The following is a 25,075-nucleotide window of genomic DNA, read 5'->3' as shown; positions in this document are numbered from 1 at the left end:
AGGACCGGGGATCTACAACCGCAACATTGCCTACTCGACGCCTTGCGGGATCACGGGGAAGCATAAAAACATATGAGAGGAAGGCAAAAAACTCCCATCTCCAAGTTTATTCAAGTGCGAGGGGCCTCTGATAATGATGCAGATCACGCAATATACTCCAGAGAACAGCACAAGGGATAGAACAATAATGGGTTGCACACGTAATGGATATGTTGATAATTTGTCAGGTAGTTGCCGGGGAGCCAGCCAATAATTAGATCAACCTCTTCTTGGCGTTTTGAATATCCTTGTAGCTCCATGATCTCTTCCGATGATTGAGACCACCCACGAAAATTCGCCTCAGATCCTCCTACAACATAAAACGAGCTGAAAGTAAGCAATCGAAGCTTTCTCAAAACCGAAAGAGATGTTCACCACACTCAAAGTTGTAGCGAACATATCTCAGCAACGGGAAGTGTGAGTAGCGTAATAAGGAGCGTAGGGATCAAGGAAATCGTTGTTAGAACTGTGAAAGATCCAACTTTTTCCAGGAGATATATCCCTCTGAGCTTGCTTCTCAGTGGCATGAACGTGCCGCTGGTATACACTACCTGGAGCAGTGGTGCGGGATTATTACCGTTGTCGAGAAAGGCTTTCCGAATCGTGACAGACGGCATGGTGTAGTAGCTCTATATCGTGTAAAAGTACTGTTTGTGGATATGTTGCTCAATAAAGCTACTACGCGTCAATAAAACTCTAATTAACGGTAAAATACGATTAGAAACGAAGTAAAAAGGGCAGGGGTGGATCGGGCCTGGGGCCAGAGTCTGTGAACATTGACTACATAAGAATATCGAGTAGAATTAAGTTGAAGAAGCACTGACAGGAACAATAAGAGCTTCAGAGACAAAGCGCACTTACAAAGAGGTCTTTTGGATCGAGGAAAGGGCCTTGTTCCTTCACAAAGCAGAAAGACAGGGAACAAATACTATCTATCTACAATAATAGAGGATGCGACGGCACACTCAGATTAGGGATCAGTTAAATCAAAAGGAATCTGCCTTGACTCTTGTGCATAAACCAACGGCCATCGAGGGGTACTGTTCTTGATCCTTCGTATTCGATTATGGGACCATGATTATTACCTTGTTGACGCTTGCTGCGTTCGCAAGGCGGACAGGAGCACAAGAGAAACGCTTGTGATACAATATAGTTCTTGGGAGGACGGAGGTAGTCGACACGGTTTAGTAAGAACACTTTGGCGAACTTGGGGTGCAGAGGTTCGACCGTAAATGTCCCGTCTTTACTCTTGCTAGCGATACTGGGGATGATTAACAGTGGAAGAGTATACCAAACGGGTGCGGTATAAGGCTTGGGACGAGTATGCGGGAGCGAATTTAATGTAGCGTGCGTCGACAAGTGTTGTTGCAGGAGAAGATTGTTTTTTAGAAGAGACCGACCAGGAACCCTATTGACATATTTCTCCTGTAACTACACTCTCTTTAAATTTACGTGCAGTATGTGCTCGACATGATCGTATGAACGTCCTATACCTATTTCGCTCATCGCATCGTGTCAAGTGATATGGCTAGACAGATTTCTTACACGGACACCCTTTAATATTCCTGGAACAGGCATGTCAGGAAATTGTCCTTGAACTTCCACTGTAGCTCAAAATGACAAGGCAATAATAGAAGGGCATACATTTTTGTAGCGCTACGCGACGAACACGATATATGTACCTCAACTTACCTCATCACAATCGACATGGCGCGCTTGGTTTATGTTCGCCAAAAGCTCTGCTCTCTCGTCATTATCAATCTCAGATGAATCACCCGGTCCTGGCGCTGCTGTTGGTAACGTTAGATTCGAGGACCCTGTAGCTGCTGTAGCTGCTGTTGCCGCTGTTGCCGTATTGGGCGGGCTAGGTGATGGCAATTCTGGAGACGTTGAGGGTGAAGTGATGAAGTGGCTGCTTGTGTGAGATCCGTTTCTAGAGTAGAGTCAACAAAACACGAAGTAAATTAAAACACGCGCATCTGACGATATAAATCCTGCGTTCTTACCTACAATATATCTGTCTGCCTTAACAATCGCCTCACCTTCAGAACCCTTATTCACCTCATCGATCAAGTTCACATCGGCTTAAGACATAGTTACGACACCTGAACCTGAAGTGGACACACTGCTGCGCGTATCCAATGTGCTACGCACTGTTGCTGCATTGTAAAGAATGGCCTCTTCTGCATATGGCTCCGATCATTCGACCAATGTGGTCGCTGTTTTTATTGCCGCAAATCGGCGCGGTGGTTAAGCCAGAATTGCGATGCCTTGTCTGTTTTCCAGATGTTGAACTCGTCCAAAAGTTGCTTCCTGAGATCGTCGCTTAAATTCGCAGCGTATTGTAAATGGACCTCGCTATTTATCTTGCCGAATGTGTCAAAATATACACCAGATGATCTATCCGATTCTCCTTGAATCCATGCAGTCTCCACATCTGGAAAAATCGACACCTTGCCGGAATCGGGACGATGCAGACACAAAAAGCCTGTATGCGATCCTGGCTTTGTGGTCGTCCGTTTATAAAAAGAAGGTACGTTAAAAACAAATTAGATCATTTAGAGTAAAAACAAATGGCACTTACCAGAGATCAGGGAACTGGAGCAGGATTCTTGTTAGCGATGAAGAGGGATGTGAAACAGCGCCAGCTCGTAGGAAATATAGGGACGAGAGAGACGAGTTTTAGCAGAATGCTAACTATATGGTGACATGGAGGTACATTGAGAATAAGCAACGGGAAGAACAAGTGCACGGTCCGAAGAGGATTGTCAACTTTGATTGTCTCCAAGTGAAGCAAACATGGGGGCCAAGGGAGAGAAGCCGTTCAAAGGAAGACCATAGATTTTACATGATGCCCTACGACAGTACGCGATGGTTGCAAGAAGCGCCAACGAGTCCATCGCTATCTCCGTCGCGTAAACAAAAGACAAACACACATTCCTCTTTCCGCTGAGTGAAAAGACGTACCTCGACAGAGGCGGCCAGAGGAGCAAGGGACCTAATGAGAGGTGAGCTCGAGCCGGAGGAAAGGTAGTGAAGCGAGATAGGCAAGGGTAGAAATGCCAGGGATCTGGACTAGTCTACTTGGATAAACTTCACTATTTCCATTAACGGTTTCAGCCAGCGCACCTTCCATCATCGACCTCAACGCTCACGCAACATGGGATGCGACGCTTCGAACGATACGAAAGAACAAACAGGAAATCATACAAACACATGTCCAGTTGCGATACACCTGCATTTCCGACCTACCGAACCACTTGATGCCATTTTTCACAGACGCATACGAGAAAAGGTATATGTAAGAGACCGCTACAGCCAAGATGAGGACGATCATAGAATACCATATTTGAAATATGAAATGTAATCTCCATCCTCCTCTATGCACAGGACAAGGCGCAGACATTCTGACCCAGGTCTTCCGCCACTGTTACCACTTGAACAAAGCGAGCTGATAGCTTTTTTCTTTGTGTGTATTATGATGCTACGAAAACATACGTCTGTACCAGATACTCCCAAAAACAGCAATATTCGGCGATCATCTCCAGCAACAACTGCACATCTTGTAGCGGGCGCGTCTTGGCTACGAAGACCATCGCACCGGAGCTTTATGACTAAAATGAAAATGAATCGAAGGAGCTGACATAATAAAACAAAATGGCGTTTTGCATCCAATTTTTCTCCGCCGGCCCGGCTTCGGCTTAGAACCAGGGCAAGAACTACCTACATTGGAGTAACTTATCCAGTCTTTGCATGTGGAAATAAGATACAAAACGATGTAGATTTACCACTGTACTATACTCTTCTTCCACGCGTTACGAATGAGACTGCCGTCAAGGAAGGATTGATCAAGTGGCACAATTCATTATTCGACTATATTCTCCCGACACTTGCACTAAGGACCTGTGTGTTCAATGATGCGCCTCAAGGCTTTTTCTCATTAACATTTTTCCCTCAGCTCAGGATTTTTTTTTTGTGGGTGAATGAATAGATTAATGAAATTGGGTTATAAGGATAGCGAAAAATAACGCTGTGCATCAACTGCAAAAAAAAAAAAAAAAAAAAAGGTAATCTACAGACATAGAGAAAAACTACAATATCTCAGTACCGCTCCGGTTTCCCTATCTCTAGTCTTTACTACTCATTCCATTTATCTGGCCAAGGTCTCCGGTAACAAAAAAGAAAAAACGAACATTCTGGATAAACCGGCTTCTCCGTCGCGTTGTTCGACGATAACAAGATATACTGATGCTTGACCTAAGGGGTATGGAGCACTCATAATCACAGAAGCGAGAGAAAAAACAACGAAACGCGCTAAAAACAGGAATGTAATAGATGCGTACAAGGTACTCTTGATGTGGTATTTGAGTGCATGTACTTGATCATCTGTGCGGCACTTTATCCCTCCTCTTCTCATCTCATTAGCCTATCCTGTCGCTATTTGGGCGGCCTTGCTAGCAGCTGCAGTCGTCTTTACTGAATCATAGTATGTTACGGCGGAGTAGCCCTCATCGACATGCCGCTCTTTATTAAAATACATAGCAAGGTTAGGCTAGTCCAATGTTGGTGCTGTTCCCTTCATATATTTTATTTTCCTTTCCCGCTCTCATTCGATCTGTGTATTGATCCACTTGAGGACCCGAGAAGTGTTGATGGTTGTGAGCGCGTAAAAAAAAGAAAAAAAAAAGACACACGTAACCGTGTTTTTCGTTTGATGTTACACCGCCCTCATTCTTCTCAGTTGTGATGGCGCTATACCGAGTCCGAAGAGAAAAAGAAAGAGAGAGTCGGAGGTTCCAGATCGCGTTCGATAGTCCTAAAAATTGTATGAAGACAGAGCCATTCCACGTTTTTTTTATTTTCTCCCGTAATAGTGCTCACCAACACATCCAAACCAGCACATCGTCCTACGATCGTGGTCATGAGTACAGAGCCCAGCTCTCATACATATATGCCCGCTTTTTTAGCAGAAGACTAATCATGGATCGCTCCCAAGTTAGACGCGATCGAGAAAGAGAGTGAGAGAGAGAAAGATAGAGTGGGATTGAATGGGTTCTATGTGTACCGCACCAAAAAAATCCGCGATTTCTGTCTTGCACAGAAAAAAGGGTGCTCTCAACTAAGCAAGGCATCATATTTGGCTGTGACGAGGTGTTTGTTGGTAAACTAAACGAACAAGCAGGGGTAGACCATCGTTGTTGCTGTTGTCTGTCTGTTCTCTTCTAGGCAGAAGCGGAAGAGCTAGATTGTGGATAAAAAAAAAAGTCCGTTGACGCAAGCAGGGAGGGGGAAATAGAAGGAACACAACATTCAAAAAGCAAGGCTGTTCAAAACTCAAAAGCGGTATAAAAAAAGCGCGCGCAAATGGATTAAATTGTGGGCACAGCCATATCATCGAGGAATGAATTGATTAAAGTAGTTCATTATTAAAACACACATGGCGCCCTCTCTTTCTCGGCAATGGAATGACCCCAACTAAACTAGTTTTACTTTACATTTGTTTTTACATCTCGACTTGTTGCGGGAGCCAAAAAAAAAAAAAAAAAAAAAAAAAGGATGAAGAGAATACCAGCGCGATTTACAATCTCCTGTACCTGGAGGTGACAGAACGAGATACGAGAATAAGACAACCTGGCCCACACGAGTGGGAAATAAAGAACGTATTCAGCCCACAGTCTTGCCGCGGATATGGCATGCGCCAGGCTGATAGATGCTAATAGGAACTCTTCTTATTCAATCAAGGGCTATTTTTGGAACCACGCGGGCTGTCTGGTACGTTTTTCATTTTGAACGAATGTGTGTGCGCATGCTGTACTCAGCGTGTCTTTTCCCTCCATGCCTTACAGTTGTACAGCAAGTATTGATTATGCGTACGTATACATGTGTACCATGACGCCGAATCAATTGATGCACACCGCCGCAATCGAGCGGAACATTTCTGTTAGATCATGACACCGCACTACGCCTTCAAAACCGGTCATCGAGAATCGAGGATAATAATACTAATAATAAAAAAAAATAGAAGAGATCCATAGGAATGGATGCGAATTAGCCTGCTGTAAGGGCAGCAAGTCAGGGTTTACGCCTGCGTGTTCCTGAAAGCATTTTAAATATTCTTACACATATAATTGTTTATGTAATACAGTCCAGCCGTCAGATTGTGGAGAATACTAACATACTGTGACGGGATCACAAGAAAAAAAAATGCTTAGGAAAACAAAATGAAAGTGAAGGATCCTACTGCGGGGATGCCATAATCTCCTTCCAATATTGTTTTCCAGCACATCCATGTAACCAAACACCTCAGACCCGTTCAGCTCATCCGATTTGTTTATGCAAAGATATACTTTGGGGTGATCTAGACCAGTCCGGGTCCCTCTCCAGACAGGTGTTCGATGAAACTTGTGGTAGGCCAATCGATGAGCAACAGACCCCAACCCCATGGGTGATGATATTAGTCTTTAACAAGCGTTCGGTCGAAAGCAGTAGTGCGAATGTACAATCGGTATTATGCTTGAATATATATTAGGCCGTGGGACCCAGCTTATTTGAACCATTATTAAAGTCAATTATTGTGTATATTTAATAAAGGGTTCGAGCGAGCAATATTATTATGTGCGAGTAGGGTGGGAATTACGAAAAGCAAGCAGATCAGGCTGGGAGAATGGCGCAAACCAACAGGGAAAAAAGCAGGAGCAAAGGTACGAAGAGAGGGGGAGGGGATTAGGACAAGGGGCGGGGTAGGGTGTATTGAACAAGGAGACAAGCCCCACTTCTTGGTTCTTTGATGCTTGCAAGTGGTGGCGTTGGGTGGACGTTTTAGCTAGGTTGAGGACGAGTTGATGTTGAGAGGCCGAATACACACTGCAGGAGCGAAGTACTGGTTGGTGGCGAGGAGTATGCTGTGTTGATGCCACAGATTCCTTCTCCTGGATAGCCGCTCACAAGAGTCCTGTTACTAATCCCTCGAGTTCTGCACTGTTTCCCGTACTTGCGTGCTCTTGACCCTCGACATACGCTGCATACCGGATCATCGTAGTTGGGAGAACCTCGACCTTGCCTCCAAATTCGTAAAACTCTGCGTAGTTGACCAGGACAAATGGGATCGTGGTAATGTTGCCGTTCTCGAGTGCCCGCGCGCAAACATGCATCTTGTGTTCTGCAATCTTTCCCCATCTAAAAATTATGCGAAGGAAATGAACAAGCAGAGGGTCGAATATGAGAAAATCGATTGGTTAGTACATGGCGTCCAGCCGGGAACATCAAAAAAGGGCGGGAGGATGCATCTCTCTTTCCTGCTCCTGATGCCAAACTCAAAGGCGCCGTAAAATTAAACGGAAAAAGATGCACAGCTGCGAAAAATTGCTCCGCTTGAAGAAATTGCTCCATAATATTCTCCATGAGGCCATAGTAGCGGAACAACAAGAAGAGCAGGGATGCTCTCTTCCTCATATTATCTAATATAATGGGCGATGACAAAAGAGCCGACAAGGGAGGCAGGGTCTGGCGAGGACAAGACATAGGTGGGTTGCACTTACGGCATGGCATAGCTGTAGTAGAGGACAATGACCCTCCGGTTACTGGCAATGATCCGGTCGAGCTCCTCCTGTGATTTGCATTCGACGATGATCGAGGCGACTTTCTGGTTGCTGGTCATGGCTTCTGATCGGGAGGGGCTGTGGTGGGGATGTTCCTGGCCGGGGACCGAGATCGAGGTTAGGAGGAAGAGAAGAAGAAGAAGAAGAAGAAGAAGAAGGAAGGAAAGGAGGAAGGGAAGGAGAGCAAACAATGGATGAGGAGAGGAAAGAAAGGGAGGGATGAGATGGTTGTACAAGAAAAGAAAGGAAGAAAGAAAGAAAGAAAAGAGAGACAGCAAAAACGCTTCTACAACTGGATGGGGTGAAAGAAAGAGGTCGTTTCGCAGAGTGGGATGACAGGTGAAGGTATTAATGAAGAGAGACCGTCGGTGATGCTGACAAAGAAAGCACAAGGAGGGAAAGAAAGGGGCGGTGGGGTGTCAGCAGGGCAAGGACAGAAAGAAGCGGGAAAACGCTAGAACAGGCGAAGACGAGTGAGAGAGAAGAGAGAGTGAGGGAGAGAGGGCGAGAGAGAAGGTAGGACAGAAAGAAAAAAATAATGAGAAAGGGGAGAGGAGGAGAGAGGAAAGTTAAGAAAAGAGGTGGTGAGGGAGAGAATGAGAGGGAAAGAGAGAAAGAGAAAGAGAGAGGGATAAAAAAAAATGGAGTGAGACCACAGAGAGTCCGAGATCTTTTTATACTCATTTACTCTTTAGGGTTGATGACTTGGTTGGTCAACGAAGGACAGAAAAGAAAAAGCACTGCACCGTCAATTCCTTTGAAAGAGTAATTCGCATTCATTTTATTTCATTCAACAATACACAATTTGCTGGACAGTGTACGACCCAATACAAAGGCAATAGCAAAGGAATAAAGGGCGCCTTTCAATACCCTCTTTTATTTATCTCTGGGTGACCAAACCAAAGGGACACCATCCAAATGAGCACACTCACATACAGCAACAACAACAACAACACAGTTCCCTATTCCATATATGACCGCAAACAACCGCTCTACTCTCACCCTCACCCTCACTCTCATTCTGCATGTGTGCGTATGTTTGTCTTCTCTCTCCCTGCCCTGCCTGAAGCTCTCCTCTCTTTCATTTCTCGCGCGCGCTCTCAAGTCGTCTTCTCGTTCTCCTGTTTGTCCAGGTTGTACAGTCTTTGTTTGCTGTACCTGCACATGTAATACAGCTGTACAGACCCTCGCAAAAAAAGGCTATGTTCTGGTATTTTGTGTTTTATATTGCCCTTTGTCTTATGCTGTATGATGCGATGGCGGCAAGAAGGAGACCGTTGCTGTTTGTTGTGTAACTATCCTAACTACGGAAAAGCCTTTGAGACAACACGATTAGCTGCCCCTTCTAATCCTTTTAATCCTTACCCCTCCCCTCCATCTTCCTCCTCCTCTGTCGCTGCCCTGGTTGTTCAATACCATTTCTTATAGCACACTTGTTGTATAATCTCATGGGGAAGCTATGAGGGCCTATCTATTAACGCGCTTACACCCGCTCGCGTTACATTCCTCTTTTTTTTTTTTTTTTTTGGGTTGTTGTTGTTGTTGTTGTTGTTGTTGTTAGTCTCTTCTGACCATGCGCGCCATTGCCCATCACTTTTCTACTTTCGGCGGTTTGCAGCCCCTGTTTACGAACGGCTATTTCTACCTTGCCCTCCAAAAGAAAGGAGTCAGACCAATTAGGTTATCTTGCGAGGTTTTGTGTGCATATTAGAACATTGGGCGACTACATCATGTTAGATCTCCCCTTCTGTGTCCATGCCAAACGTGCACATCTGAATATACATCTTGTGTTCAGTCTCTGTCAGCATCGTACGACGTCCTTAAGCGCGGCAAATATACCTTCTCGGTCGTAATAAGATGGGAGACGTCCATATTAATCCGATTTTTTTTTCTCCTAGTATCAGTCTAAAGGCTTCTTGTTCAAAAAAAAAAAAAAAAAAAAAAAAAGGGAAGGGAAGGGAAGGAAAGAAAACCAGGGTGAGCTCACATCTCATGCACGCAATGTTATCATAGCACATCCTGTCCGCGCACCCTGGCCTCCCTGCACCCCTCGACCTCCTGACGGTCTGAAGCAAAGTAGGGAGGACGATGATTCGCATGTGTTGTTCGTCGCGTCGTTTATGATTTCTCAAACGCGAACCCTACTTGGCCACATCCCTGATCTCCGCACTTCCCCAATTTTTTTTAAACCACGCCCCGAGATCAGGGCTATGCGCCATTTCCTACTCTTAAAAGAGCCAGTTTGCCAATTTCTTAACCCTATGTTCGGAATCAAAAAAAAAATGCTCAAGGAAACAAAAGGTGCGAGGGGTAAAAGTCGGTCTTAAGAGCAACAGACGCAAATGGAGAAAAATCTCCTTTATTCACGTTTAGACAGCATGAGTCAAAAAGCCATCATCCACCTGATCCCCTATCCTTTCCCTGCGGAAGCCATACCTCGTCTTTATGTGGCCAGCATATGCAGTATGCAGGAAGAGGAGTTAAAGATAAATATTTCCTTTATTCCTGAAGCTATGCACAAAAAGCACAGGGGTAATCGACAAACAGATTCTTCAAGGAGCCGATGGCACTAAGCACCGCGCTCAGTTTTTTTGCAGTAGCTCCATGCTCACAACAAACGATCTCATTTGTTTATTTTACCCTCTAGCCCTCCCCCCCCCCTGCTCCTTCCTTTCAGTCATTCTTTATTCTTGTTCTCATTCTCTCATTCTTTCGTTCTCCATAGTAAAACGCCCCATACATCAACATTCAGTCCCCTCCCCAGATTCCCCTTTTTTTTTGTCTTTTACGAAACTAGCGATCCTACAAGGTCAACAGGGGTTCAATTCTCATGCACGTTCTAGCATAGATTCGGTACAGCTACTTCATGCCATGTCGGGCTACTCCAGCCCATCAAGCCCATTATTGGGAATGTATAGTATAGTATTGCTGCGGGGTATTTTTTTTTTTTGCGCCGTTCGGTTTTTTTTTACTTCTGTTGAAGTCGCACAACATTAAAATTCAGAGGCCACGTTTTTTTTCTATTCTTTTTTTCTATTCTTTCGGATCCCTTTTGGATTTCGTAATACTACCACCGAGCACAGTTCCTAACAGATCTCAGCTGGGTTGCAGGAAGGTCAACGGAAATGAATGCTCATGGCGCTCTTATTGATTTTTGGGGTTGTTGTTATTGTTGGCGGAGAACCTGCAGTTCCACATGACCTTGTCTTAACACACACACACACAAACACATACACATACATTAACATAAGCACATATGGTATACTCGGCATGCATTAAACACTATTGTATATTCTCCTAGGAAGAAGAAAAACGATGACCGAAGCAGCTTGCGGATATATATATACATATATATATATAAAAGACCATCAAGGATGAGAGACTTATGAGAGCCAAGGTGGGACATTAATGGCTCCAATGGGGTTTCCGCTTTGGTGCATACTGTGCCCAAACATTATGAGCCAGCCTTGTTTGCAATTGGCGAAAGGTAGGATGTAGACATGAGGGAGCAGCACAGAGCTAGTGTACACACAATATTCTCAGCTGTGGGACATCTTGGTCGGGTTACACACTCAGGGTAAGGGTGGGCTGGCAGGGTGATACAGGCAGGTAAGAGTGGAGGGAGGAGGGGAGGCTGTGAGGGAGAGGCACAGCGAATCGCGAGCGCTGACACAGAACCATCTGAAGTAAGCTGCAGGCACGCCTACTGCGCCTTTTTTTTTCTCTTAATGAAATGCAGCACTCTCGATTGCTCCATCTCTGTACATGCACTCCTGTGGGTACCAAGGTGGGCGCCGTTCTCTCGAGGCGAGGACACAAAGGTAAGTTTTTTTTTTATTTTTTTGCTCATTACGTCCGAATGACCTAAAAAAAAAGGCGAGTAGATGATGGGCGAGGGATAGATCAAGAGGCGGCGGTAGAGCTCACCACAGCTCAAGCTCATCATCATAAGTAGTGATGTTGTGTGGTGTTGGCTAGATTTGACAGCGTAACCTTAAATGAAAGCCACGGGTGATGATGAGTTCGGTGATGGGCCATGAAAAAAACGTGGCTCTCCAAAAAATGTTCCACCGATGTGTTCCATCTCCCTTTTTTCAGTTCCTGAAGATCACCAATTCAATCATTCAAAGGGTTAACACTACTAGATGAATAGACTGAACGAGAATATTAAATTACACAAACAACATCCAGATGACGAAACCATGCTGCAGCAACGCGCGTGCGCCCAGTTTTGCGGTACCCCCAGGTTTGTCTTTGGTCTCCTTTCTTTAGACTTATTTCCATCTATTCATCGTCAGTTGCTCTCTCTTCCTCTCTCTGTTTTTTTTCCTCGCTTTCAGCTACTTATTCCGGACAGAAATAACATTTTATTTAATCTCCTTGGAGACCATTCAAAGCCTCCAACCTCTGCGGTAGATTGGAATGAACACGAAAAAAAAATCTTCTGTGTCTTTTTCTCCGCATTCCAACGTCGAGACCGAGTGACTCGCAACTCAATGGGCATTTTTTTTTTTGACAGGTCGCCTACTTGGCACTCAGAAACCCAGTTAAAAAAAAAATAGATGCGGCGTCTTTTCAGTTCAAAGTCATTTCATTGGCCATTCTTCAGCCGGAAAAAAAAACCGGTTTCCCGAGCCCCGACCCCCAGGTTATACCACAGCAGCTGCGTTTACTGCTTACACAGGAGCTCTCCTTCTACCCCGCTCCACACAACATTCGTACCAATTAAAGACTTTATGCCTTTTTTTTTTTTTTTTTTTTTTTTGCCACGAGAAATGCTATGCGGCGGGTTTTCCCTAAGTTTCCGTCAATAAAGCGCCCAAAGGGTTACAGTTCTTCCTAAACTTTTTTTTTCTGTCGTCTTTCTCACAGCGCACTTACTCGAGTAAGTGAGAAGGGGACGAAGTTATCTCACTCCATCTGCAACTCTCTAAACTTTATATCCTTCACTCTTACATTTAATGGTCTTTAATCAATTTCAATTCTCTCTCTCTCTCTCTCTCTCTCTCTTTTATTCTCCTTAAGCTCCCAACAAACAGGTTTGGACATAGATTATTGGAGTATTTATTGTGCTTGACTATATTACAAAGGAAACAAGGTCTCGCTCTTTCTCTTCTATGCATATTGGCTACGCCATCGCGGCATTCCCTTGTGCAGATCCTTGCCGCTGATTCTGATGCTGAAGGCGAGGAGGCGGTGTGTGGGAGGGTGTGATTGTCGGCACGGGTGACGGTGTCGCGACAATGTCAAACACCTGGTCCTTCATCTTTGGTCGCGATCGAATCTTGCGCAGTAGCCCTGCCTTCTTGACCGTGGCCGTAGACCACGTCGAGATGGATGTCAGGGTCGGTGATGAAGACAAGGAACACGGCGAAGCAGAAACGGATGATGAAGGCGTAGCGGACATCGTTCCTGTAAGCGTCGACGAGTTGCTGTAGGAAACAGATGGCGTTTGCTTGCGTTGAGGCTGTGGAGCCACAATCGTGGGCTGTGGTGTTGACATGTTGAGGGTATTGGCGGTCGAGGCGGCGGTGGCGACGGCGGCGGAGGAGAGCGATAAAGAGTTGGTAGATGAAGATGAGAAAGGTGGGCGCGACGGAGATGTGGTGCCATTTGAATAGCAAGTTGGGTCTGCCATGGTCGAGCAGGATCCTGAAGGAATAGACGTCAACGAATGCGAGTGACCATGTCCTGATACCATGCGAGGTCCCGGTTTTAGCTGTGGCGATGCGCTTGGAGTCGAGCACGCAGATGAAAAAGATGACTGACTGGTCGAGGTCAAAGATGCTGACGACAGGGACATGTTCGTGTTGCTACTGCTGGAGCTATTCAGCGAGGATGACGATAAGGTTCCATCAACGGCAGCCTTCAGATTCTCGACCGAAAGACGTGGTGTGGGCGGCAAATTTGCTTTGCTCCTGATCATGTTGATTCTCGAAATCGAATAGCTCTTCCTCAGTTGGGATGATGAGACCTTTGGAACCGCCGTATCTGATGCTGCCATGTTGGAATTGAAATAGCTGCTCTCGAAGCTCATTGTCTGCCGGTTGGAGAACCGGCTCTTGTGAACCTCTCTCGCATCCGCACTCTTCTCTCTATTGCCATTGCCACCATTCTCCTGCGCCTCAACCGACGACGCTGTGGCTCTGTATTCAGGCATATCCTGCTTACTATTGGGACGGTCCGTGGCTACGGAGGCCCACATGGAAGCGCGCTTCTCCGAGCGCTTGGGGATTGCTGGCGCCATGACAGGGTAAGCGGCCGGGAAGTGGGTACTGGTACGAATCGCGTCAGTTGAAGAGCACCTCCGTACATGACCACCTTCGCGTTGACGTGCAAACAGAGTCGAAGGCATCGCTGCAAAGTTGGGCTGGCACTCTGGCGAAAGCAGCGACCGATCGTCCCCATTACTGCTCTTCTTCCTCAGTGCTGGGAATTCGCCAGGGTCCTGACTCCGATCTGTGTGTTGCTGCGGATTTTTGGGCGATGTACTGCGAGCGCCGCATGTGACGCTGCGTCGATGATGGTGGTGGGTGACATAGATCTGCGGATCGAGCCCAAAGGCGATTTCGCTGGTTGGTGCTTCGTAAGACATCTCTGCCAAGTCCTCAGTATCGGCATTGGCTCCTTCATCTTCGTCGTCATCACCCTGACGGAAGCTCGTTCGATGGAACGGAGCCTCTTCTTGCCCCGCCTGATCAAACGCAGCCACCGAGATGCCACACTGCAAGGTTCTGTTCACTTTACGATCGGAACGACGACTCGGTTTCTTTGACGAAGTTGGTGGAGGAGGTATTGATGCAGTTACAGAGATGGAGGTAGGGTTCTTCTCCATGTCTGCGACGCGTTCCTGATTTTCCTTCTCGAACCGCTTTAAGAGTCTCCGTTCCAGATGTCCCATGCGCGCGATAGTGATGAGAATTTTTTGACGCAAATCAATGCAGACAATGTCGTTCATCATGGTGGGATAGAGCGCTTGATGAGGTATGATCTTTGTGATAATCCTACGTATTAGATGAGGTACAGCAGAAATCAGCACGGTTGCTCAGCCATAACAGTTATAAGTAGATGATTCCGCGTAGGAAGGGGGAGGAGGGCGAGGGCGTTTGAGACTGAAGGTATAGGTATTTCTTGAGAGCAGATGCGCAGGGGATTCCATTGTGTCCTTGGAAGCTGGGAGAGAAGGCCGCATAAACAAACAAAAGACGACACACTTACAGGCATGCCCGCACATATGAGATATACGCATTCTCATCGTCTTTGTTCGACTCTGCCATATTGCCCTACAGATGCACATGAACATTTTTTTTTTTTTTTCGTTAGTAACTTTGCAGTCATCATAGCACGGCGAAGGCTTGGTTGTGAGTGTTCTTTTGTTACCTGTTTGACCAGAAGGCTGGCCATATTGACCCAAGTCTTGATGGAGTGGTTGAATTCCTCAGAGGGAAAGTCGGCACTGCTCTTGAGGTCGAGAAGCCGTGTCCGTGGGGGAAGGATCACTGTTTGTGTCTCCATTGTATGTATGCGGTATCTGAGTGGAGAGTGGGGAGTGGGGAGTGTAAGAGCTGTATGGTATGTTGGATGTGGTCAAGGGAGAGACAGCCACGGAAAGAGGTAGGCTTTTTGATGGTGGTACAAAGAGCAGGGCCTATTAGCGTTGTAGGAGAGAGGAGAATGTGGCGATGAGTGCTGGTAGTGTAGTAGAGTGGGCGAAGAAACAAAAAGGAAGAGAAGAGGAAGAGGAAAGGGAGCAGCATCATAGCATCAAACGGACACTGTCACACTAGGCTAGGCGCACCATACAATCCGCCTCAAAATAAACCTGTGGTATATTGCGGAGGATGGAACGAGGAGACCACATAGGCGATATGTGAAGTGTCTGCATTAACCTTAGTATGTACATCTTCCCGTCGACCCATGGGGAATTTTCCCGTCAAGAGAAAACGCACAGGCGGCCCAAGATTAGAGTTGTGCAGGAGGTTGAAGCAATGCACGCCACGAGCCATCCACACAAGTGTCGACCATTTGTGGTCTCCTTAAGCTACTCTGGGACAGACCATGGGGCCTTTCCCTCGGCAGTTGCAAGGAAGCCAGGCTTACGTGGAGACTAGCAGTTTGAGAGAGGGAGTTGTGACATAGGGGGGTCGGAAAGGTGCAAGGTAGGAGTAAAGTTACATAGTCCAAGAAGGCGGAGCACCAAACAGTGAACGGAAGGTATCGGGTAGCAAGGCTCAACGATGAGGAAGTTAATGGAGGGCTAAGGAACGTACCGTGGACGAATTGAAGTGTTGGCGCTACAAAAAAGGTGTCGAGATGAGTGTTGATATGAGAAGAGAAGTCGAGGAAAGGAAGAGATCTCGCTTCAGCTCCCGAGGGGTTATATGGGTTATCGGCTGTGTCGGGTCGTGAACGGAAGAGCGGAAAGGTGAAAGCCGAGATAAGTCGGGAACAAGGGCTGGAAAGGTAGGACAAGGATGATTCCCGATCACACTGGCCGTAGTATGAACAAATCTTTGTTCAGGTCCAATTGATTGCACGAGTACAGGAAGTGCGCGTGCGTCAGGGAGAGAGGGATTATATCTAGTCGAGTTGGCGTTGGTGAGGGTGTGTCAGGTATTGTGCGCGTAATGGTCGGTTTGGATAATCGCGAGGGTAGTAGCCGCAGAGGAGAGGAAAGACGAGGGGATTGTCGTAGTGGGCGTGAGAGAGATGGGTTAGATCGTAATGAAGTCGTTAGATCGTAATGAAGTCGTTAAAGAGCAGCAGGAGAGCGTAAAGATGAAAAGAAAAGGGCAAAGGACTGTAACAATGGCTTCGAGCAAGGTTGGTCTAAGACGCCAGGAAGCAAAGTAACAATGTCTGGCGTGGAAGGTCGTTCTGTTGAGACGTGTCTTTCTAGCAGAACCGAAGAAGATTAGGGAAGAAACAGGAGGTCGGAAAAGAACGAAAAGGAGGAGAGGGAGGAGGAGGATTGTCAAGAAGGAATGCAATCCGGCTAAGGGCATGTCCCTTTTTTAAGTATTTCGTCCGCCAGGCCACTCTTAAGAGCACACCATGCCGCGGGTTCGGGCCATTGCTCAGGAACATCCGGTCCGCATGGTCCATCTGCTCATGAGGCCTAGCTGTAGATACTTTTGCTGTTGTAGTGACACAATGAAATTAGTGATTTCCAGCTGAGAAGGATGGACATTTTGTTTGCCCCTTGCTCTCAGCCGTCCGTGTCCTTCGCACGTAGACTACAAACTTCGCCGTCTGCTCCTCGTTCGTTCATGTCTTTCTCGTTCTTATCCCAGGCTCAAAATTGCATTCATTCTCTCACTCTGCCTCCTATATTTCCTTCTTGCTCTTCTGGTTTGTCAATCCACTTCGCGTGCCTTCCTGCGTGTCACTCTGCACGGATCCAGCTACTGTAGTCTCGCCTTCCCAGCTCTGTCACTTATTCGAAAATGAGCTTTGAACTTCTGCTTGAACACATTGCTGGTTGGCCCCGAGTAAATCCACAGCATGTATTAGTGGCTAATTGCATTAATACAGCAGACCTAAGCAAATGGTATACGCTTTGGCCTTCACACTGACACACTTAAGGGACCGCTTACCCTTACCGGTCACGTTCATATCTCGATAAAGCCTCTGAACCGTTGAACCGTTGAACCAGCTAATTCTGGTCTTTTGTTGACCTGAATTAGCCTCCTGCGCGGACAATGTTACATAACGGGAACCTGGAGAGAACAGCGAATGAAGGATAAAGGAGCCCATTCTAGGGGCACGAAACATTTGTATTTGCATCAGCCAGGTGGCTATCAAGGGTACCACCGCATCTGCATGACCGTAATTGCTTCGGTTACGCAAGTCGATCGAAATATGCCCCCGCGATACTTTGGACCACGGCCAGAACGTGTGTGCTTAGGTGGCGGAGATTTCAATGCAACAGAGATTGGATTGGTGGGCGAATGCTGCATTTTTGGTGGAGCACATTCCTTTCGTTCAGCGGACCAATCATCATGCGATGGTATATGTTTCTTTCATGTATCAATACCCTGGGCCTGATGCCATCCACATCTCTGGGCGGACAGGTCAGGGGCGTCATCTTTTTTATTAGTACCTTACCCAGGACTTGATTTCCCAGGAGAAAATCTGGTGCATTGGAGTTGTTGATGGTTTAGTCCAATTGCTGAGCCAAGCAGGGTGCACTCCAAGCGCGCCCAAAAATAAAAAGGCACAACCTGGTCCTCATTGGCCAGTCCGCTTTTTGCGCTATTGAGTATTGCCCTAAAACTCTGGACCTGACTGGGAACCGTCCCGTACATGGCTTTCCCTCGCAGGCTGGGCTGGGAGCTCCTTTCAAGTCCAGTCCCAACCTTTTCGTTTCCCTCTTTTTTTAACACCCTCCTCATCAGATCCCTTCTCCACTCCTACTCCTCATTCATATACCATGTCTGGCCTCATCCTCAACTGCCTGCTCCCCTTTGTCCGCCCTCCCCGCACAGTCTCTGTGCAGGAGGCCCAGAACCTGTCCCTCAACGACTACTTGGACGCGGCAAGTATTCTCCCCTGATTCATTCCTCTAAAAGCTCATGCTCACCACGCAGGAATCAGCACAGGATCAGATGGCGCAAGAAACAACACAACTCCGCCTCTCGATTGAACTGTGGACGTTATTCACATGAATCACTGGACTGCAATTGATTTTGCATTGCTGGAAGGGTGATAGTCATAGTAATTGGATCATTGCGAGAGAGTACAGCCCATTGCATTGGCCTCAATCATGGCACCCAGACAGCAGCGAAACCAGTCGGAAGGACGTCTATATGACTCATGACATGCGCAAGAACTGTTCGGCCATTGAGCCGGTGAGATACCAGTAGCAATTGCATCGCTAACACAGATCCCATCATTTCTTGCGCTTTTCTCCTGGTCCACGCTTTCATTACTGCCTCTTTTACGATATCTCCGCTCTCTGAATGATGATCAACTTTTCATATTCTTCTGTCATGGCCCGGGAATCGATTTCGATCCAGACCTTCAACTCTGCGCCCTCAATTGTCCAGGACCAGAGCACGCGCCAAGGTCTGGTCGGCGTGTACGAGCAGCAGGCTCAGAAGAATGGCTCAACAGCCTCGATCCAGCAATTGTTCAATTCTGCTCGGGCTGCCTGCGCTGTCGATCACGACAAGGATGTGGTAAGAGGCAATTGGGACTAATGAAACTGGGGAAGCGGGGTATCCGAAGCAATGACTCTGACGCTGTATCGCTCTCATTTAGATTACTTGGCTTGAGACATTGCTCAACATCTCTGGAAATCAGCCCAATGGTGGACATGTTGTCACCCCACCACCTGTCTCGCCTCCTACTAATAACCATGGGAATAACGGCAACAACAACAACAACAACAACAACAATGGCGCCAACCAGGGAAGCAGTGATAACTCCAACATCTTCGTCAGCCCGATTTTCTTCCCCTCGGAGCAGAGCTTTAACATGCTGGTCAAGGTCTTGGACGATGCCAAAAAGTCGCTGGACATCTGTGTTTACACCATCACGGACGACCATCTTGCCAGGGCCATCATCAGGGTAATGGAAAAACGACGAGATCTTATTGTCTCGACATATTATATCCCGGATATCACGGTCATTCTAGGACTCACATCGGGTTTCATCATTTTATATGTAGGCCCACGAACGCGGTGTTAATGTCCGCATCATTTCAGATAACGAAAAGGTACAGACAGAAGCCATGAAGAAAGAGAAAGAACGACAGTGGTGGATCGCATTTAACGAATGAGATATTTTCATCATCGCTAGGCTGGCGACCTAGGCTCGGATATTAACCGTCTCAGAGACGAGAATGGTATCCCATCTCGCGTCGACAAGAGGTAAGGGGTCTCTCAGATTCGTTTGGCACCTGCCACCAATAAGCGGCAAACCTGGCAAGGGTGGGAATGCGGACTGATATTCATCTTTGACATTACTTCTTGATGCACAGCACATCGTTCATGCACCACAAGTTTGCAGTAGTTGACGACGCTTTGGTTATCAACGGATCCTACAACTGGACCAAGGGTGCTCGCTTCGACAACCGCGAGAACTTGACCCTGACTAATGCTCCCAAGGCTGTCCAGGGATTCAAGAGTGAGTTCGAGAAACTCTGGAAAGAGTTTGCCTAAAGCAGAGTTCTTGGAGGGCCAAACTCTTCTCTGTCATTTCTCTCGAGCGCTGGCCCGCGTCTGTGCGCAGTGATTGGGATCGATAGTGCCTGGAAAATTGTGACTTAAAATAGTAATGCCATTAGATGAATACCAATAGTGTCTTTGTTCCATATACCGCTAATATTAATGCCTTGGTATTTGTCAAGATCGAGCGGATTAAAGGTCGTTACTAAGCTGCTATGTATAGATGGATTCTGATCATTTGATGTAATTGAAGATCCTGGTTCATGCTAATGGACAACCTTCGTTGTATACTCTAGTCATATGCATCCGTCCATATTCAAATTGGCTACTATTACATCCCGGTGGGAGCCAGTTCAGCCTGGATACGCTCAATGTTTCAGCGATCAATTAACTTTATTTGACCCTAGATACACCACGCATCATTTGGATTGATGGGGTATGCCTTCCGATTTGGCCTCTATCTCCATCCCCTAATCTCTCTGGACGTCTTGCTGATGAAGCAGACCTAATCCATTATCTTGTAATTCGATGCAGGGGATATCGGTCAGACGGCTTTGTTACTAAAAACACGAGTGTTCTTCCTTTCCATGTGCCGAAAGATAATAGCGACGCACGGACGTCATGTTTAGTACATGAAGGTCAGTCGCTATGTTCAATAGGGGAGGAAAGCGAGGACGATGCAGTGTGTAGGTCATAGTGCTTTTGAGTGTGAATGTGGCTGCTTGTTGGTCTTGGTTCCTGTCGCTTCGAGGTCCAGGTCCCATGTAGACAGGTAATTGTTCTGCAATGGCTTTTAAATAAAGTTCGGACTTTTTCCGAATTGACGAATCAGACCAACGTAATAGAAAACTACCAGCGCAAAGAGCAATGGGTCAAGGAGGGTCTTTGAGTGCCTCTATTACCTTCTTCTCTCACTCATTGCCATCACCATCGCCATCACCATCTCCCATTCCTTTCGTGCGCAACCCCCTTATTTGCTCCTTCCTCTACTTTGCTTTTTCTGTACACTGTGCCACCTTTTTTTTTTCCGTCTCCCCTATCATCCTTGGATCATCCCTCCCTCGTCACCTCGCCCTGAGCTTCTGCCCACCAACAGTCATCCCATTTGCGGATCTGTTTCCTTTGCTTCGCCTTTTCTCTCTCCTGTACCTTTTTATACCCTTTTCCCCTCACCTCTCTTTCTCTTTTTCTCTATCGTCAATGGACCCGCATCCGATGCGATCGCCTCAATACCAGCAATATCACACCAGCATGGCGATCAACAGCAACAGGAGTAGTAGTGGTAACATGGACCCAGACAACGACCTATCAAAAGAACGGCACAGTGTTGTATATGGTCAGCCTCTACCACTGCGGCCAGCTGCTACTTTTCACCACAGGCAGGCACAACCACAACCACATCCTTACCTGCAACCATACATGCCATCGTCCCTCTCACAACCTTCCTTAATTAAGCCTTCGTCCCCATCAACATCCGCACCAGATTCAGCGTCGAGGTCGCTCTCAGTATTAGTGTCAATACCATCAGCGCCGGTATCGCCATTGCCACCACTACCTCCGCAGTCGCAGGAGCATCTGCAGACCCACAATCTGGATAATAGCGCAATTTCTGAGACGACAAACGCAGCAGTCATGGACAGCACAGCCTCGGACCTTGTCCAGCATTGCCTGCTCTTTCCCACGTATGCGACGCGGTATTCTCGATCAGGTAACTACCACACAATATATATGGAGGATATGTCAGTGATTGCATGTTTCAGAATGGACCCCTGAATGCTGCCCCTAAAAAAGCCGATTCTATTACTTAATTCGAAACAGGTTCCAAGGACCCGCTCGACTGGAACATCCGCGTCCGTGGATGGGCCTTTTCGAAGCGATCGAACCGCCGGAAAAGACTAGTGATGAGTAAGCTATTGTGTGCGATCTTGACGACGCCTCCTTCGCACTAAGATGGATGCTTGTTAAAAAAAAAAAAGAATAGATGTGAGCATGCATTCTAGCCGACGAATCAGATCTCGATTTGTGTCTCATGCGTGCGAGATATATTAAATTCACGTTGCTCTTCACCTCATGCTGATGCTAATGCGTATGCTCTCTTTTATTTTTATGTTTTAACTTAGGCGTGGCCCGCAAGATTGCTGGTGTTACAAAGGATAACAACAAGGGCTATGAAACCCTCGAATCCCGGTTTGGCATGTTCCTCGCCACCAATACTCAAGGCGCACAATTTGCGATCCAATGCATCGGACTCGCATCCATAACCCACATGGAAATGGTGGGCGATTCCGAGGGCGACGATCCGACTGTAGAGGTGCTCATGGATGAATTGAAATCGGCCGACGGAGCAATGGCAGAGGCGGATGTGTTGCAGGATAAAGAGCAATTCCGGAAATCGCTGGAGTATGGCCAAAGAGATGTCTTGGATAGTTTAACAGAGAGCAAGGACAAAGATATTGAACATTCGCGGCAGAATCAGGTGGCACCACCGACAGATCACACAGTGGACGAACGCCCTGAAACGCATGAAGATGCGGACCAGACAGAGCAATTAAAGTCGCCAGCTGCTGAGACACACGTCAAGAATACCGGCAAGGATATCAATAACACCAGCCTGGGGAGTCCGTCAAATCATTCGGATGGAAGGTTGAAATATGCCCACGACTCTGAGATTCCTCATTCGCAGCTCAGTACGGCAGAGAACGAATCTACGTTTACAGGGCGACTAAGCAAAGGAGCAGCCATTATAAAGGGCGCCATTAAAAAGTACAGGGTCATGTCGCACGTCAGCGGTAATGACTCGACGGACTCGCTCAAACATTCCTCCGCTCAAGGTCAACTCGGCACTAGGACCAACAACAACGTTTCTGACTGGTCAGCTAGTTATCCCAACAAGCCTGGCTCCGTCAGTCGCGGAGAGTCTGGAGACACCGTCTTGACGCAGATGACAACACAGCCCGAGAATCCGGAACACGGCGACTTCCCAACCATTCACGTCTCATCCCGTCTTGGCGGACATTTTGAAGGGACACTGAGGATGAGTCATACAGAGGTGGAGGCATATCGGAAGCAGGATACGAGCGGTGGCCACCCGCAATTTCTGAAACTGCATGCGCTTCACGCAGAACTGCCGAATCCTAGCCATGGCGTCGTCAATCTGATTGAGCCCGAGGGCATCTCCATCATCTCAGATATTGACGACACTATCAAGGAAACTAATGTCACAGCAGGCGCCAGGATCATTTTGCGAAATACCTTTCTGAGGGATATGCGAGACGTCAAGGGCATGGCAGCAGTGTATAAGAAATGGTGGTCCCAAGGAGCGGCTATGCATTACGTCTCCAACTCGCCATGGCAGTTGATTCCTAGTTTGCTCGAATTCTTCCATACGCACATGTTTCCACCAGGCTCAGCTCATCTCAGGTTACACGACGGTGTGCTGAAGACTTATTTCACGACGCCGGGCGAGAACAAGAGGAGGGCCATCAAGGAGATCTTGACGGATTTCCCGGACCGAAAGTTCATTCTTGTGGGCGACAGTGGAGAAATCGACATGGAGATGTAAGTATCTAATCGACCGCGCCCATATGGTCAAGTCTACATGCGATGCAGATGTGCTGAACGCTACATCTTTTTGCCTACCTGATAGTTACACGGAGATGGCCCTTGCATATCCAAAACAGATCTTCAGAATATTCATTCACGACATCACAACTACTCGCTTGAAGGGGATCGCCAGCAGGACATCACCGACACGCAGCCATTCCTTATCGTCATTACTGTCCAAGACTCCTATCTCAACTGGATTTGGGCTCTTCAACCGGCGCGGAAGCGGTGCCGCCACACCAACCAGCACTCAAAGTAGCATTGGATTGCCTTCGGCAAATCTTTCGACCACGTCGAGCCTGAGCACAGAAGACGAAGAAGTAGAGGATCAGATTCCAATCGTTACTACCCCAGAAGAGCTTTCGGAAGAAGAGGTGTCAATGATGAAGGAGAAGACACAGGAGCTGAATTTCGAAGGACACAGGCACCATGGCGAGTCTTTTACTCCGACTCTCGAGCCCAGCGATCCACTCACAGCCCCAGCGGCGCTCTTGCCTTCCTCCACAAGGTCCTCTCCGAAACTTCAGCCAAGGCAGATTGCAGCTGGCGTCAAAGCTGTTACTAACTCGCTTCTGACCTCGACATTCAAGCGATCGCCGAGTAACAGCAAATTGAACGGATCAGGATGGGGTGCCTCCAAACACTCTGGTGGAAACATATCTCCAAGTTCGCCACTCGCAACACACAGCACAACTTCTGTCAATGCATATCCCTTCCCAACAGTTGCATCGGAATCTTCGACCTCTATCTCTGTCTCAGCCACACAGGAGGGCAGCACTACCGACAACAAGCCCGATGGTACAGAGACAGACGAGGATGACAAGAAAAACGCGATTCGGACGATTTCCAGAAACGCAAGCGACTCTGCTAGCAAAGACATTTTCGAGGATGGTGACCATCAGCATGTGACCCTACAACATCAACATCATAAACACCAACATATTGAAGTGCAAGGTCCAGGGCAGCACATCCAGTCAACACGTACTCGTACCACCACGTTTACTTACGCCTACTCTCAGTCTTTCCCTGGTTCGACGCCTGATGTGACTTTTGCTTCAGGATCAACACCCACGCACTCGCCAACCCCTTCTCCTAGGATCCCGATTCATGGTGCCCGTAAAACAGGTGGTATAACAAGTGGTTTTACATCGACCAGTACTGTGGACATAACTTCGATATCTCTTACAGCGACTTCCTTATCAACGAGTCCTGTCTCAGGTCCCGTACTGTCGCCAATATCGCCGTCAGTGTCATCCTCGTCCTCGGCCGTAAAGAATCCACTCGTAATCTGGCAAGAACGTATCGAGCAGTGCCAAAGGAAGTTACCCGAGGGTATGTTGACGCTATTTACCTCTGCGGATGAGTTGGATCAGTGTCAAGTTGTGAAGTCGATGTTTGAAAATTATGGAGAGAAGAGTTCAGGAAGCGGAAATCGTGGCGATAGTTCGTCGGAGAGATCTTCGTCTCCGCTCTTGGTGTCTTTGTCTGGTGGATCGAGCACAAGCGTGGAGAGCGCGCATTGCTGTGCTGAAGGAGTTGCGGATCGCACTGCGGTAAATGGGATTCCAGTCTTTACAAGCAGCGTTGCAGCAGACTAGGATGTCGTGCCGATACTCTTTCTTCATTGAAAATAAACAAAGAAACAAAGTATTCGTTCTTATTATC

At 47.2% G+C, this 25,075-nt stretch overlaps 7 protein-coding genes across 7 annotated transcripts; 3 read left to right on the top strand and 4 right to left on the bottom strand.

Annotated features, from left to right (window-relative positions):
- Window positions 1–756: 756 nt before the first annotated feature.
- Window positions 757–1,617, bottom strand: BC939DRAFT_477850 (uncharacterized protein; the record flags this gene model as incomplete). Its single annotated transcript, XM_051558711.1, has 4 exons — window positions 757–819; window positions 901–971; window positions 1,125–1,470; window positions 1,585–1,617. 4 exons carry the CDS (start codon window positions 1,615–1,617, stop codon window positions 757–759), a joined length of 513 nt encoding a protein of 170 aa, XP_051411465.1.
- Window positions 1,618–3,032: 1,415 nt separating this feature from the next.
- Window positions 3,033–3,527, bottom strand: BC939DRAFT_453996 (uncharacterized protein). The gene has a single exon (XM_051556009.1). The coding sequence runs from the start codon at window positions 3,443–3,445 to the stop codon at window positions 3,191–3,193; it is 255 nt and encodes an 84-aa protein (XP_051411464.1). The 5' UTR covers window positions 3,446–3,527; the 3' UTR covers window positions 3,033–3,190.
- Window positions 3,528–4,561: 1,034 nt separating this feature from the next.
- Window positions 4,562–5,337, top strand: BC939DRAFT_453995 (uncharacterized protein). Its single transcript, XM_051556008.1, has one exon. The coding sequence runs from the start codon at window positions 4,786–4,788 to the stop codon at window positions 5,059–5,061; it is 276 nt and encodes a 91-aa protein (XP_051411463.1). The 5' UTR covers window positions 4,562–4,785; the 3' UTR covers window positions 5,062–5,337.
- Window positions 5,338–6,731: 1,394 nt separating this feature from the next.
- Window positions 6,732–8,279, bottom strand: BC939DRAFT_183089 (uncharacterized protein; the record flags this gene model as incomplete). Its single annotated transcript, XM_051550464.1, has 3 exons — window positions 6,732–7,215; window positions 7,578–7,732; window positions 8,001–8,279. Coding segments are annotated over 3 exons (669 nt in total), but the record flags the coding sequence as incomplete, so codon positions are not given.
- Window positions 8,280–12,765: 4,486 nt separating this feature from the next.
- Window positions 12,766–15,152, bottom strand: BC939DRAFT_477848 (uncharacterized protein; the record flags this gene model as incomplete). Its single annotated transcript, XM_051558710.1, has 3 exons — window positions 12,766–14,641; window positions 14,856–14,920; window positions 15,018–15,152. 3 exons carry the CDS (start codon window positions 15,150–15,152, stop codon window positions 12,766–12,768), a joined length of 2,076 nt encoding a protein of 691 aa, XP_051411461.1.
- A 4,182-nt stretch (window positions 15,153–19,334) lies between these two features.
- BC939DRAFT_453979 (mitochondrial cardiolipin hydrolase-like protein) lies at window positions 19,335–20,144 on the top strand. The gene has a single exon (XM_051556007.1). The coding sequence runs from the start codon at window positions 19,613–19,615 to the stop codon at window positions 19,799–19,801; it is 189 nt and encodes a 62-aa protein (XP_051411460.1). The 5' UTR covers window positions 19,335–19,612; the 3' UTR covers window positions 19,802–20,144.
- A 3,148-nt stretch (window positions 20,145–23,292) lies between these two features.
- BC939DRAFT_182974 (uncharacterized protein) lies at window positions 23,293–25,068 on the top strand. Its single transcript, XM_051550463.1, has one exon. It carries the CDS (start codon window positions 23,392–23,394, stop codon window positions 25,006–25,008), a length of 1,617 nt encoding a protein of 538 aa, XP_051411459.1. The 5' UTR covers window positions 23,293–23,391; the 3' UTR covers window positions 25,009–25,068.
- Window positions 25,069–25,075: the final 7 nt, after the last annotated feature.

Source organism: Gamsiella multidivaricata, assembly GCF_025024155.1.
Source record: "Gamsiella multidivaricata strain RSA 2152 chromosome Unknown BC939scaffold_39, whole genome shotgun sequence".
NCBI classification, from domain to species: domain Eukaryota; kingdom Fungi; phylum Mortierellomycota; class Mortierellomycetes; order Mortierellales; family Mortierellaceae; genus Gamsiella; species Gamsiella multidivaricata.
This window is presented reverse-complemented; position numbering and strand designations above follow the sequence as displayed.

Bases quoted from the DNA above. Each gene is read 5' to 3' on its own strand.
- BC939DRAFT_453996 (XM_051556009.1), bottom strand. From the start codon at position 3,445: ATGTCTGCGCCTTGTCCTGTGCATAGAGGAGGATGGAGATTACATTTC.
- BC939DRAFT_453995 (XM_051556008.1), top strand. From the start codon at position 4,786: ATGGCGCTATACCGAGTCCGAAGAGAAAAAGAAAGAGAGAGTCGGAGG.
- BC939DRAFT_453979 (XM_051556007.1), top strand. From the start codon at position 19,613: ATGCACAGCACATCGTTCATGCACCACAAGTTTGCAGTAGTTGACGAC.
- BC939DRAFT_182974 (XM_051550463.1), top strand. From the start codon at position 23,392: ATGGTCAAGTCTACATGCGATGCAGATGTGCTGAACGCTACATCTTTT.